Source organism: Rana temporaria, chromosome 3, assembly GCF_905171775.1.
Source record: "Rana temporaria chromosome 3, aRanTem1.1, whole genome shotgun sequence".
In the NCBI taxonomy this organism is placed as follows: Eukaryota; Metazoa; Chordata; class Amphibia; order Anura; family Ranidae; genus Rana; species Rana temporaria.
In genome coordinates, this window is record NC_053491.1 from 400,120,933 (window position 1) to 400,136,735 (window position 15,803).

The 15,803-nt window shown below is 45.3% G+C and overlaps 1 protein-coding gene across 3 annotated transcripts in view; it reads left to right on the top strand.

Annotated features, from left to right (window-relative positions):
- Positions 1–15,803, top strand: part of SLC23A2 (solute carrier family 23 member 2) — a 258,087-nt gene that overhangs the window by 174,561 nt on the left and 67,723 nt on the right. For all 3 annotated transcript variants that reach the window (XM_040345915.1, XM_040345916.1, XM_040345914.1), the window contains one exon: positions 7,561–7,677. In XM_040345915.1, the coding sequence (XP_040201849.1) occupies positions 7,561–7,677 (117 nt within the window). The remainder of the gene's footprint in view (positions 1–7,560; positions 7,678–15,803) is intronic.

Sequence of the window (15,803 nt, forward strand, 5' to 3'; positions counted from 1 at the left end):
TCCGCCTATCACGGAGGTCCTCTCATCCTCGGACAGTAACACAGCAGGCACTGTGTTCAGTGTTCCGCCAATCGTGGACGTCCTCTTGTTCGAAGATGAAAGAATGTCCGTGATTGGCGGAACACAGTGTCTGCTGGGAAACGGAGTCCGAGGATGAGCGGACCTCCATGATAGGCGGAACACAGTGTCCAATGTTCACGGAACACCAAGAGGAAGCCACGACTTTTAAAAAATGGACACATGTGAAGATTGCAGGTACTCGGGCACAGAGAGGTATGGCACAGTGAGACTGCAATGGGCACAGTGAGGTATGGCACAGTGAGACTGCAATGGGCACAGTGAGGTATGGCACAGTGAGACTGCAATGGGCACAGTGAGGTGGGGCACAGTGAGACTGCAATGGGCACAGTGAGGTGGGGCACAGTGAGACTGCAATGGGCACAGTGAAGTATGGCACAGTGAGACTGCAATGGGCACAGTGAGGTATGGCACAGTGAGACTGCAATGGGCACAGTGAGGTATGGCACAGTGAGACTGCAATGGGCACAGTGAGGTATGGCACAGTGAGGTTGCAATGGGCACAGTGAGGTATGGCACAGTGAGGTTGCAATGGGTACAGTGAGGCGTTCAAATGAGCATTGTTGACCCTCTTTTCCACTTACAGTAGCTTCTGCATTCCGGCCCGTTGGCTTATACTCGAGTCAATACACTTTCCCAGTTTTTTTATGGTATAATTGGGTCCTTGGCTTATACTCGAGTATATACGGTGCATTGTTACCCAAGTTACTTGCATAAAGCCCCTACAGGCCTCCTCGACCCCACCCTCCGTCCGTGGACATCTCTCCTGGAGCTTACTTTGGCGCTGTGATTGGCCGGAGCCACGATGATGTCACTCCCGCGCATTTCGGTAACGGCACATCTAACTGAAGCAATGCCACATTGTGGCGATCACTTCGGCACATGCAGACACAGGGGGATATCTCCTAAACCGTACAGGGTAGCTACAGGTATAGGCTTACCTGTAGCATAAAGTTATAAAAAATGGGTTTTCCAACCACTTATAACTCCTGAGAAAATTAAACCTTTTTTAAAAAAAAAAAAGCACAGTGTATTATCTTTATTTTTTTTTTGCCTAGATTGCTTCTGGATGATCTTTCTTTTGGTAATTCAACATATCAAAATTTATTTGGGTGCTTTTGTTTTACTATGATCATCAAAGATGTGAAGCACTTGGCCAAATGATGCTTTAATTTGAGATTTTCCTAGCTTGTGACGGAAAATATTGATTATATGAAGACAGGAGGCGAGTATCTTATGCATTATCTTTCCTTTAATAATGCTCACAGCAGAAAATGTATCTTAAAACATTCAGTGTAAAAAACTAAAAACAACCACCACCCCCAGCAGACCATATAGTCACTAACCACGCCCCAACGGGGGCTCCATAAAGAGGGGCTGCTGTGGTGGATCCTCCTCTTTCTTGATGCGACGCTTGCATGGTAGAACGGCATCGGAGGAGAAGCAAACTGAAGCCTTGAAGTCTAGACCGGCCGGTCGACGACGGGCGTCTTCTATGAAGAAGAGACGAGTTTTCATCCTCATGACCCAACAGAGGTCCGATAACAACGATCCCAACGGGGAAGTTAAACCTGGATGTATATCATCCCACGGACGGGATTCCGTCCTCCTTCAAACTGGATAAACTGTCTGCCGAACGCAGCCTGTCGGTCAGTAGCCTATGAAGGAGAGAAAAACAATCGTAATAGGGAGGGTAGGGAGGGAGATACTCGCCTCCTGTCTTCATATAATCAATATTTTCCGTCACAAGCTAGGAAAATCTCAAATTATATATCAGACAGGAGGCTCATATCTTATGCAAATTCAAAGCTAATGTAGTTATCACAACTTTAACACATAAAACATAAGATATTACTTAAGGGAGAACTGATCTGGATATGTGATCTGTAGGTCTGAAGTAAAACTGGCGGAACGTGGTCTCCGAGGACCAATCCGCTGCTCTCAATAAATCGTAGAGAGAGCCTCCTGATACGAGCACCTTTGTGGCCATGGCCCCCCTGGTGGAGTGAGCCCCGAAAAGTGTGACGTCTATCCCTGCCATGTCCATGGCAGTCCTAACCCACCGAGCTAGAGAGGCGGGAGAGACTGGGAGATGGGGTTTTACATAGGACAGAAGAAGTTGGGAAGAGCCCGCAGGGCGTAGAGCAGAAGTCTGAGATTCGTACGTTTGAAGACAGCGGACGACACAGAGGAACGGGTGATCCGGAAAAGAAGGATAAAAAACCGAGGAGATGCCGGTCTTTGTCCTGCGTACAATGGAGAATTCAACTCCCTGCGGGGAAAACTGACGTCTGGAAATATCCAGCGCTCTGACATCCGACACTCTCTTGACAGAGAGGAGACAGAGAAGGACCGTCAGTTTTATGGATAACAGTTTAAGTGAAAGGTTAGTGTTGTCCCCCCAATTGGCGAACATATCCAGCACCTTGGAAACATCCCAGGTTGCTTGGTATCTAGGCCTGGGGGGACGTTGGAATTTTGCACCTCTCAAAAGACGGCATACTAGAGGGTGTCTGCCAATAGGTAAAGAATCAACCGGTATGTGATAAGCTGAAATGGCTGAACGGTAGATATTAATGGAGCTATATGAGCTACCAGAATCGAAGGAATCGGCCAAGTAATTGACCACTAGGGATACAGGGGCTTGCACGGGATCAACTTGCCGTTGATCACACCAGCGAACCCAACGCCCCCAGGCTGATCGATATGCCGATCTAGTCCCGGGGGCCCAGGCCAGGGCGAGGAGATTTCGAGCTGACTCTGAAAGGATTCTATCAGGGGAAGGGATCCCGAGACCAACCACGCGAGTAGTGTGAGATTGCCCTCCAGAACTAGGGGATGGGACTCCCCGTTCGGGTTGGTGAGGATGTGCGAGTATTGAGGGAGGTGTCTGGGATAGTCCACCGACATTGCCAACAGTAGAGGGAACCAAGGTTGGGTCGGCCACCATGGTGTGATCAGTACCACTGTTGCTCCCAGATTGGTTATCCGAAGGAGGAGTCTGGATAGCATCTGGAAGGGGGGAAAAGCATAGTGCGTCCCCTCCGGCCAAGGTTGGCGAAGAGCGTCTACAGCGTAAGCCTCTGGATCTGGCCTCCAGCTGAAGAAGTGGGGCAACTGGCGATTGAGCCGAGAGGCAAATAGATCGAAAGATAGCGGACCCCAAAGTTTCTGCAAAAGGAGAAAGAGAGGCCGATCTAGCCTCCAATCGCTGGAATCTCGAAGATATCGAGAGTTCCAATCGGCCACGGAGTTGAGGACTCCCGGAATGTATTCCGCTATAGGCGTGATGTTGTGGGATAGACAAAAGTGCCAGAAGTCTCTGGCGATGCAAGCCAACGTTTTGGATCTGGTGCCCCCCAGTCGATTGACATACTGCACCGCCGCCACATTGTCCATGCGAAAAAGAATACAGCATGCTGGAGAATGAGGCATGAAGCTCTTGACAGCGAATAGGGCTGCCAACAGTTCCAGTGCATTGATGTGTAGAGAGGACTCTGTTTGGGACCAGGTCCCCCCTGTAGAGGCTGCGCCGCACCGTGCGCCCCAGCCCAGTCGACTGGCGTCTGACTCTATGACCACGTCTGGGCTGGGGTTGAATATAGTCTTGCCGTTCCACTCGACGGCATGGTGAAGCCACCATTTCAGTTCCTCTGTGGTCTCTTGACATAGGGGAATCTCGTCTGAGTAACCGAGTCCCTGCCTCAAGTGCATAATTTTGAGCCTCTGAAGGGCCCTGTAATGTAGAGGGGCCGGGAATATGGCTTGGATAGAGGCAGCGAGTAAGCCTACCAGTCGAGCTAGGGTACGTAATGAGAGATATTTCTTGCGAAGTGCAGAGCGAATCTCTTTGCGAATAAGTGTAAGTTTGGGTTTGGGGAGGCTGAGGGTAGATTGGACAGTGTCCACTGTGAAACCTAGGAATTCCATCTGATGGGATGGGATTAAGACCGATTTCTCGCGGTTGATTATGAATCCTAGGTTCTGTATAAGGGACATGGCCCATGACATGTGTAACAGGGCTTGGGATTTTGAGTATGCCATGATGAGAATGTCGTCTAGATAAATAATCAGACGCACTCCTCTGCTCCTCAGGGCTGCCACTACGGGTTTCATGATCTTGGTGAAACACCATGGGGCGGATGATAGGCCGAAGGGGAGGCAAGTAAATTGCCACATCTTGCCTTTCCACGGGAAACGCAGCAGATGCTGAGAGTCCGGGTGTATGGGTACTGTCAGGTAAGCGTCCTTGAGGTCTACCTTCACGAGCCAGTCTCTGGGTTGGAGAAGGTCTCGTAGGAAATGAATTCCCTCCATTTTGAAGTGGCGATACTGGACGTGATGGTTCAGACCCCTGAGGTTGATAACCGGGCGGTAGCCCCCTCCTTTTTTGTGCACCAGAAAAAGGTTGCTGATGAAACCTGGGGAAGAGGGATTCACCTCCACTATGGCCTGTTTGGTAAACAGATCTCTCACCTCCCTGTCTATGAGCAGACAGCTTCGTTTTGCAAAACGGATGGGAGGGGGAATTACATTGAGTGGAGGAGGAAAAAGTATGTCTATCACGAACCCCTCTACGGAATTTAAAATCCACGCGTCTGCCGTAATCGCAGACCAGGCGTGGGTAAAATACCTCAGACGACCCCCCACTGGGATGAGGTCGGGTGTGATGTAACTCATACTCACCGGTATAGGGTCTGGATCGAGGGTAGCCGCGTCCCCCGCGTCCGCGCCAGGATCTGCCTCTGGGGGGAAAGAATGGTGCCGGTTGAGCCACCGGTGCGGAGTAGTGTGGAGCCTGGTACTGATATTGGGTCGAGTTCCTACCCTGTGGCCTGTAAAAATTTGCGCGGCCGGCAGAACGGCCTCTACTTCTGCCAGCCCTGTTGAAAACCTTGTTGGTTCCGGCACGTCTCAGAGAACTCTGAGCTTTGTCCAGGCTAGAAAACAGACCAACGAACTTGTTAATGTCTTTAATGACAGAGTCGCCAAAAAGCATTCCCTCGGCCGATGGGCCGGGTTCGGTCTCAGCCAGGTGTGAGAGTTGGGGGTCTAGGCGCATGAGAATGGACCTGCGCCGTTCTATGGAACATGCCGTGTTGGCAGTGCCCGCTAGACATAGGGCTCTCTGTGCCCATCCCCTCAGTTGTGGTAAATCAACTGCTTGACCCGAAGTTGCTGCCTGTTCGGATAAATTTAAGATCTTGGTCAGTGGACCGATAAGATCTAAAACTCGGTCTTGTATCGACCGGAATGACCTCTCAATACCTTTTTTCTGGAATTTACCTGATTTTATTAGGTACTTAGTGAGGACGGGGTCTACCTCCGGGGTAGCCACCACTTTCTTGGGCAATGAGGGTCTAGGGCATTCGGCTCTCAGCTTGTTGCGGGCCGTTCTGTCCAGGGACTTTCTGACCCAGAGCTCTACATACTGTGCCACATGCGGCAGGGGTGTCCACTCTCCGGAACGCGGGTGAGTAATCGCGTCCGGGTGAAACAAAGGTTCCCCTAAAGCGTCCAATAGGACATCGTCCTGCGTGGCAGGATTGGCGACTGTGTCGGTCGTCATGACCTCAGCATCTTGATTAATGGATTCAGAATCGGATAGGTCTGATCTTTCAGAAAAATCCGCCGATTCCTCGGCCGAGGAATCTTCGTATGAATCTGGTTTGGTTCTTCTAGGAACTCTATACCCCTTTTGGTGAGTCTCCCTGGGGTCCAGGGGTCGAACAGATTCAGGTAGGTGCTGAGGGTGATAGCCCGTGTTAGGGGCTATCTGTTGCACATTATTTTCTTCCCCTGCCGGGGAGTCAATTACCACCAATGTGTGTTTTCTTTTGTGTGGTACTTTTCCCTTTTTTAGCGGTGGTTCGCCGCTCTGCGGCGGTGGAGGGAGTACCACAGTGGGTTGTAACGCCCACGCGGGAGAGGCAGTGGAAGCCAGGGCCGCTTGAATGGACATTTGAATGATGTCCTGTAATTGTGTGGCGCTCAATGTATGTGAAGTAGGAGCAGGAGAGGTATCTCCATTAATGGGATTAAACTCAGACATATCTCCTACAATGCCTTCTAGATGTTTATTGTACAGAACAGATCTCAAGGAAGGGCAGAGACTGTAAATATATATATATAGCTACAAGCTATCTAGTTGGACCTGCAAGTGTACCGCAGGTCAGTGCCAGTAAACTAATTATTCTTGTAAGAATATAATGCTAGCGATTGTAAAGAAAGTAGCAGACTTATCAGTTCCAGGTTCCACTATTCCTCCTCTCCGTCGGCGCTGAATGGCGACAGAGGGGAAGGGAACCTGGACTCGAGCAGCGGCCCGGGAACGAAGTCTCGCGAGACTACGGACCGCCGGGCGCTGATTGGGTAAGCGAGCTGAGGAGAGGAGAAGCTCCGCCCCCCCCCCGAACGCGCGCACCGCGTTGCAGTGAATGAGGGAGACGAGTTCTCCCTCAGTATGGCGGTGCTGGAAAGCTAGTGAGTGGCTGAGAGGAAAACAGGGGGGGAAAGAGAGAAAGTCCCGCGCGCTAGAGAGACTGCATGATAGGAGCGGGAGATAAGGAGAAACGGTCCTGTTTAATACAGGAAAGGAGGAAAACAAGATGGCAAATCTAGGATTAGATATGAGATCATCTAATAAAGATATTAGTCACTCATAGATGGGAATAATAGCGAGGATAAGCCAGGGAACAATAGGAATGAAGACTCAATAAATCCCTGGGCAATACCAATATAAAATATATATACTGATGACGATATGAAAAGAAGTACTTATCTGATCCGTGTGAGCAGAAAGAAAGAGGAGGATCCACCACAGCAGCCCCTCTTTATGGAGCCCCCGTTGGGGCGTGGTTAGTGACTATATGGTCTGCTGGGGGTGGTGGTTGTTTTTAGTTTTTTACACTGAATGTTTTAAGATACATTTTCTGCTGTGAGCATTATTAAAGGAAAGATAATGCATAAGATATGAGCCTCCTGTCTGATATATAATTGCTAGCGTTCTCATTTTGACTCCTGATTTTGCTGTGTTGTTGTAGGTGCCACCTACAGGTTATAATTGGGTACTGCACCTTTTCGTAACAATTTTTTAAAATACCTGTCTTGAAATATTCTTCACGTGTCAGTATGTTTCTAGTTCAGAAAAAAAAAACGTATCAACTGAAATGGCTGCCTCATGCATGATTAAGGTAAAAAATTCTGCATTTACTTTTTTTTTTTTTTGCCAGTTTATATGCCCCTCTATGTTGGCCTATGAGTCCATGCACACATAGGAGTTTAGAGGCAGGAAAAAAAATCATCACTTGTGTGATCAGGAGAGGAGCTTTTTAGTATAAAAAAAGCACTCAAACATGCGTGAGCCCGCATTGACGCTGCTGCTAAACTGTAAGAGAGAAAAAAGTGTCAATAGCATACAGTGTGCATGAATCCTAAAGCCGTATATGGTTTATTTATTGACTGTCTCCTTATTTAATATAGAGCTCGCTGGCAGAGACACTGGACAGCACAAGCAGCTTCGACCGGCAGCGGATGGACATGATATATACTGTGGAGGATGTACCCCCTTGGTATCTCTGCATCTTCCTGGGCTTGCAGGTATGTTGGCTTTGATATTCAAAAAATGATCCCGGCCACCCTGTGGCTGTAATTCACATAAACACTGTAATGTAACTGCATTCCATTGCTCAGTGTCTTCCCCCAAAGCAGGCCTCTTGTAGCTGCAAGTAGCCTGTCTGTCTGCTCCATGCTGGGCAGTATTTACAAGATCCAAACAGAGAAGCAGCTGGGTTGTAAAGATTCCAGTTAGCTCACTGGTCAGCATGATGGTCTGATGAGGACAATCATTATGCATGGTAGAGATACTGAAGGCATTAGGCTGCATCATTGAGAGATTGGAGAGAAGGCAGACTGTCACATACCTTGGAACACACCAACACCAGACAACTCTACAGCACACTATGCCTGACACAAGTCTCACATCAGTCATTTCAGTGTCTTTGGCTGCTGTCACATGACTGATGTGGTCTGTTGATAATTTTATTATTGCCTTTAGCTATTAAAACATATTTCATAAAAAAACATTCTGGTTTGTATGGCTTCAAATATCGTCCATATTACAGCCACAATGCCTAGGCTAAACATACAACATGATGGCGCATGCAGAGTACAGCATTTGGTATTCTGTACTCTACATGCGCCATCATGTTCTATATGGTCTATCTATGTTTACCCGAGGAATTGTGGCTGTAATATGTACGATATTTGAATCCATACAAACCAGAATTTTTTATTAAATATTTTTTAAGAGCTAAAGGCAATAATAAAGAATGAATTTGCTTTTAGGCTCTGTTTCCACTAGTGCGACTTTGGACACATAAAGTCGCATTGCAAGTCACAGCCCATTGAGTTCAATGGCACCCGTTGCCATCTATGCGACTTAAAGTTGCAGCGACTTTGAAAAGGTTCCTGCACTACTTTGATGCAACTTTGATCCAGAGACTGTAAAGTTTGATCAAAGCTGCACACAGTGGCATCAAAGTCGTACTCTAAATCACGTGACTTTGGGGTTGCAATAGTGGAAACGTAACCTTTAAACTGTGGTTTTGTGTATATTGGTTGCCTCTAAAATCCCACAAAAAATAGGAATTTTCAGTGTGGCCTTGTGGGAAATGTGGCCATGTATGAACTGGTTTGTATTGCTTGCCTACATGTACTGTATCTTTGAACAGCCTTAAGCTAGCCATACAAGCATAGATTTCTCTTGTTCAGCCTGCTGGTCAAGCAAGATAAAATCAGTCAATTTCCTCATCCACAGCAAACACCATGAAATAGAGGAATGTCCAGCGCTGTCTATTGTATTCACAAAGCCATAAAGCTGCAGTTGTCTGAATAGGATGCAGTCACTGTTCAACCAATAATTTTGGTCAGCTATGGCTTGAATTTCATCCATGCGTCTGGCCACCTAATCTACATGTGGGGCGCCAGACGCATGGATTCCAATATTGGTGTTTTTTTTTCTTCATGATTAGAGCCTGGGGGCTCTAATTGGCTTAATAAAAGGGTGGTCTGTAAGGGTGACGCTCTGATCATCACTGTAAAGTAGCATTTTTCTCACTGGTCACCATTCTTCCCTCTGATCCCAATTAGGTAAGTTTGGCAGGGATTCTCCAAGCCCAGACAATTATTTCAAGAGTTCCTCTGTTCTAATTTTGATTTGATAAAGCACCATGTATCATAACTGGTGTTTTATCATAGAATACATAAATAAATTAATGAAAATGGATAAGCTGGGGGGTGGGATGTAGTCTAAGAAAAGACTATAGAGTTTAGATCAAGGGGTTACTGTTAGTAGCAGAAAATGACCAATGAGCTTAGTTAGAAGTATATCAAAAAAGAAGTTTTATTTAGCACGGTGTCGTGCAATACAAAAAGTAATCAGATATTAAATCCGATTAGTGTTAAAAGTTCCTTTACACATGTAACAAGACTGACAGGACTCACAGAGACTACAAATAACGGCGCCCGTCTACGCGCGCTGAAAGTTCACACATCAGTAACATGCATCTTAGAGGTGAGGTAAATTTTTAGATTCACGATCATGTATCGTGGATACTAAAGGCTAAGTGTCTATATGTGGGAAACTAGAAGTCACACCACACTGATGTTACTATGTTATCAATTTGATGCATTATCTGGTGGGTGAACCTTGGGAGAGGGGGAGGTGTAAAGTGTATCATGTATTGTCAGAAAAGGCCCCAAAATAGTTTAAGAAAAATAGCAAAAGTAAATAATTTAAACAATAATTATTATAAATCTGATGGAAGTCCATAAATGGTGTTAATCCAGGGTAATGTAATTAATACTGGATGACTATTGAAGATTCTGGCTATATGATGACTTGTAGGTCAGAGTTAGTAATGATACTTTGTTAGTATAATTAGTTCAAGCCAAAGTAGTGTCAATATTGATTGATCAAGTAATAAAGTCGCATTGAAAATATTGCTTTGCATATCCGTTGTAAACAATGAATTTGAATAGACGAAGCAGTGATCTGTTGTTAGTAATATACTGTACACTCTATGGTTAGTTCTGATTTATATAGCGAATCATTTATGGTTTCATTCCTGATGGTTGCAAGATTTTTCTAATAGGGTTTTGAGAACAATAGTAGGCCAAGCACTATAAGGAACTGTTTGTCATGGCATATATTGTGGTTCCATGACAATTGAACAAATTGCTTTGCATTTCCACTTGTTACCTTAACGTAAATACAACAAGGTCTTTGATTGTCCAATGTAAATAAAATTACAGACCTGTGTTTGTTGTGCATCTGGTTGGTAACAGCATCTATGGGAGTGCGGTAGCAAATTAACCTGTGGTGTTCCGTGGGTCCATATGGTCATTCGGGACCTTGATGTGCTGGTTTCAGTAGTTCCTCCTGTAGATTTTTCACTGAACGTTTTAGAGAGGCTGCACGCTAGACGCTGGGTAGCGTGTGTGCTGGAGTGTTGACCTGCTGGCCGCCTGTCTATCACCAGGCATCTCCTCGGTTTGTATATTATGTTCCAAGGGAAGGCCGGTCGTTCGTTCTCCCTTCAGTCGGCTTAGCGCCGAGGTGGACGTAGCGGGCGTCGGGTTGTGACGTCGACGCGTTTCGCCGTGCGAAGAAGCTACGCCACTAAGCACGGCGAAACGCGTCGACGTCACAACCCGACGCCCGCTACGTCCACCTCGGCGCTAAGCCGACTGAAGGGAGAACGAACGACCGGCCTTCCCTTGGAACATAATATACAAACCGAGGAGATGCCTGGTGATAGACAGGCGGCCAGCAGGTCAACACTCCAGCACACACGCTACCCAGCGTCTAGCGTGCAGCCTCTCTAAAACGTTCAGTGAAAAATCTACAGGAGGAACTACTGAAACCAGCACATCAAGGTCCCGAATGACCATATGGACCCACGGAACACCACAGGTTAATTTGCTACCGCACTCCCATAGATGCTGTTACCAACCAGATGCACAACAAACACAGGTCTGTAATTTTATTTACATTGGACAATCAAAGACCTTGTTGTATTTACGTTAAGGTAACAAGTGGAAATGCAAAGCAATTTGTTCAATTGTCATGGAACCACAATATATGCCATGACAAACAGTTCCTTATAGTGCTTGGCCTACTATTGTTCTCAAAACCCTATTAGAAAAATCTTGCAACCATCAGGAATGAAACCATAAATGATTCGCTATATAAATCAGAACTAACCATAGAGTGTACAGTATATTACTAACAACAGATCACTGCTTCGTCTATTCAAATTCATTGTTTACAACGGATATGCAAAGCAATATTTTCAATGCGACTTTATTACTTGATCAATCAATATTGACACTACTTTGGCTTGAACTAATTATACTAACAAAGTATCATTACTAACTCTGACCTACAAGTCATCATATAGCCAGAATCTTCAATAGTCATCCAGTATTAATTACATTACCCTGGATTAACACCATTTATGGACTTCCATCAGATTTATAATAATTATTGTTTAAATTATTTACTTTTGCTATTTTTCTTAAACTATTTTGGGGCCTTTTCTGACAATACATGATACACTTTACACCTCCCCCTCTCCCAAGGTTCACCCACCAGATAATGCATCAAATTGATAACATAGTAACATCAGTGTGGTGTGACTTCTAGTTTCCCACATATAGACACTTAGCCTTTAGTATCCACGATACATGATCGTGAATCTAAAAATTTACCTCACCTCTAAGATGCATGTTACTGATGTGTGAACTTTCAGCGCGCGTAGACGGGCGCCGTTATTTGTAGTCTCTGTGAGTCCTGTCAGTCTTGTTACATGTGTAAAGGAACTTTTAACACTAATCGGATTTAATATCTGATTACTTTTTGTATTGCACGACACCGTGCTAAATAAAACTTCTTTTTTGATATACTTCTAACTAAGCTCATTGGTCATTTTCTGCTACTAACAGTAACCCCTTGATCTAAACTCTATAGTCTTTTCTTAGACTACATCCCACCCCCCAGCTTATCCATTTTCATTAATTTATTTATATGCTTAAAAAGGTTACAGTAACAGTACCGCCACTTATCGGTTGACCTCCCCAAGGTACCTTTTATTTCAAAGATACCTATTACACCCAGTGACACTACTTGCGCCTTTCCCTTTCCCCTTCCCCTTTAAATATATTTCTGATATCATAGAATACAGTTTACCTTTTTTTTTTTATGTTTGCATCTCATTGTTGCTGATCTCCACCAACCTTCAGCCACTTTCTGTCTCTATGCACTTGCTCTATTGTTGGCTACACATCATTGGTCTGTATTGGTTTTCTGAAAGTGACAATGCTGGGCCATCTTTTACAATTACATTAACATTACAGTACGTTTATATGAAGGTTTAGTGTTTGGGTTTACATTTACTTTACAGTATAACTAAAAGGCATTTATTTTATTTTTGTAAAGTTTTGGATATGATGGATTAGAACACCTGTCAGGTTTTTACTGCTGTCTGTGCCCTCATTAAGAATATTCACCCTCTTTATTTGCCCTGTTTACTATTATCATTTAAAGTGACAATTAAAGAAAACCCCAAAATTTGGCTTGTCCCCAAGACCGAAAATCTTCCAGTGGGGACACTACTTCTGGTGACCTTGGGGGCCCAATGGATTGCCTTAACCACTTCAGCTCCGGAAGGTTTTATGCCCTTTTGACCAGACCATTTTTTGTGATACGGCACTGCGTTACTTTAACTGACAATTGCGCGGTCGTGCAGTGATGTACCCAAATAAACATATTTTTTTTCCACAAATGGAGCCTTCTTTTGGTGGTATTTAAGCACCTCTGCGTTTTTTATGTTTTGCGCTATAAAAAAAAAAAAAAAAAAACCTGACCATTTTGGGGGGGGGGAACAATATTTTTTTTTACTTTCTGCTATAAAACCTATCAAATAAAAATAAAATAAAAAAAATGTAATTTCTTCATAAATTTAGGCCAATATGTATGCTGCTCCATATTTTTGGTAAGAAAATTCACAATAAGCGTATATTGATTGGCTTGCACAAAAGTTATATAGCCAGATTCACGTAGGAGGGCGCATCTTTAGTTCGGCGTAGCGCATCCTATTTGCACTACGCCGACGTAACATAGTAAGGCAAGGCCAGTATTCACAAAGCACTTGCTCCGTAAGTCGGCGTAGCGCAAATGGGCCGGCGTAACCCTGCCTAATTCAAAGTGGGCATGTAGTGGGCGGGCTACATTTAAATTAACCGTGACCCCATGTAAATGAGGGCCGTTCGTACGGCGCATGCGCGCGCATGCTCAAAATCACGTCGCAAATACTCCCTACGTAACGACGTCGGCTCAATGCTTTCGACGTGAACGTAACCTATGCCCAGCCCCATTCACGTACACTTACGCAAACGACGTAAAAACGACGTAAAATACGACGGCTGTTCCGTCATCCATACCTTGCATGGGCTGCGCCATCTTTTTGGTGGTTTACCTTTACGCCGGCGTATGTCTTACGTAAACGGCGTATCTTACTGCGACGGGCGTACGTACGTTCGTGAATCGGCGTATCTTGCTCATTTACATATTCGACGCGGAAATCCACGTGCACGCCCCTAGCGGCCAGCGTAAATATGCACATAAGATACGATGGCGTAGGAGACTTACGTCGGCCGTATCTTGGCCAAATTTAAGCGTATCTGGTTTCCAGAATACGCTTAAATATACGACGGCGCGCATTCGGACTTACGACGGCGTATCTACTGATACGCCGTCGTAAGTCTACGTGAATCTGGCTAATAGCGTCTACAAACTATAAGATAGATTTAGGGACTTTTTATTTTTTTTACTAGTAATGGTGGCGATCAGTGACTTTTAGCAGGACTGTGACATTGCGGCACACAAATCTGATACTAAGTGACAGGTTTTGGGGACCAGTGACACCAATACAGTGATCAATGGTAAAAAAAATGCACTGTCACTGTATAAATGACACTGGCAGTGATGGGGTTAACATCAGGGGCAATCAAAGGGTTAAATGTGTTCCCTATGTGTACTTTCCAACTGTATGGGGGAGTGCTTTGACTAAAGGAAAACAGAGATCCATGTTCTGTTTTCTTAGCAGAAACATGAGGGGCCAGATTCACAAAGAGATACGACGGTGTATCTCCTGATACGCCGTCGTATCTCTGATTTCCGTCGGTCGTATCTATGCGACTGATTCATAGAATCAGTTACGCATAGATATGCCTAAGATCCGACAGGTGTAAGTGACTTACACCATCGGATCTTGGGCTGCAATTCCAGGCCGGCCGCTAGGTGGCGCTTCCGTGTCTTTTACGCGTCGAATATGCTAATGAGCATTTACGCCGATTCTGAAACGAACGACCGCCCGGCGCTTTTTTTTTACGTCGTTTGCGTTCGGCTTTTTCCGGTGTATAGTTACCTTTGGTTCTATGAGGCGCAGCCAATGTTAAGTATGGCCGTCGTTCCCGTGACGAAATTTGAATTTGAATTACGTAAACGTCGAAACCAATGACGTCCTTGCGACGTCATGTAGAGCCATGCACGCTGGGAAAATTTCCGGACGGCGCATGCGCTGTTCGATCAGCGCGGAGATGCGCATGATTTGAATAGTACACTCCCCCTAGCCGCGGAATTTGAATTCCGCTGGGGGATTTACGATACGCCGCCGCAAGTTTTGAGGTAAGTGCTTTGTGAATCAAGCACTCACCTCAAAAACTTGCGGCGGCGGATCGTAAATCAGATAGGTTACGCGGATCTAAAGATCCGCTAACCTATCTGAATCTGGCCCGAGATCTCCATTTTCCTTTCTGGCAGAATGGCGGTCTGCCTTGTTTACATAGGCAGACAGCTGTTCTGCCTCTATGAACATTGCGTCTGCCAGACCCGCTGATTGTGTCCGCTGTGTCCAATCTGGGACATGCGGTGGCATGTCCCAGAGCCGAAGAATTTAATCGCGTACAGGTACGTGATTTTGCGCTAAAGGCCGCCCTACCCCAGTATATGTAGGTGGGGTGGTCCTTAAGCAGTTAATTTGCATAGGACAGGAAGTGAAGGGAATTTCCTCAATGGGGCTCAAATGGGAAAAAAAAAAAAAACGTTACTTTTACTTTATCTGAAATGCGAAAAAAGTTTTTCCTATAGTTCTACTTTAATCGGAAACATATGAAACATAATATAGCAATACGCAGACTGTACCATTCATTCTGATTTAATAGCAGTCCTGTGATCATCTTTTAGGGTTTAATTGGCATCAAACTCGCCTTATATTTAGGTAATTTAGCGAAATCTGCTGTCTCATCTAGAATCAAAGCCTGCTGACTGCTGCTCTGTCCCTAACTGTGAATATCAAAGATGGGCCTGAGAAATGAAAATTTGTATGTGCCAGCCTAATTACATCTGGATAATATACTAACCTGCTTTATTTGAAGTGCCGCTTTCCTTAGGTGCTGTGCAGATATATACAATGGACTCAGGAGAACATTAGGAAGTGTTGGAATTTACGGCAAGTTTTTTAGAAACTGACATTGCCGGCTCCCCCGATGGAAGCCGAGCTATCAATGGAATCATTAGTGACAAGGCTGTCTCTTAAGATGAGTGAGGACTGAGATAAATCTCCATGGCGGACGCTGTGGTCATACACCCTTAGGAGAAGCGA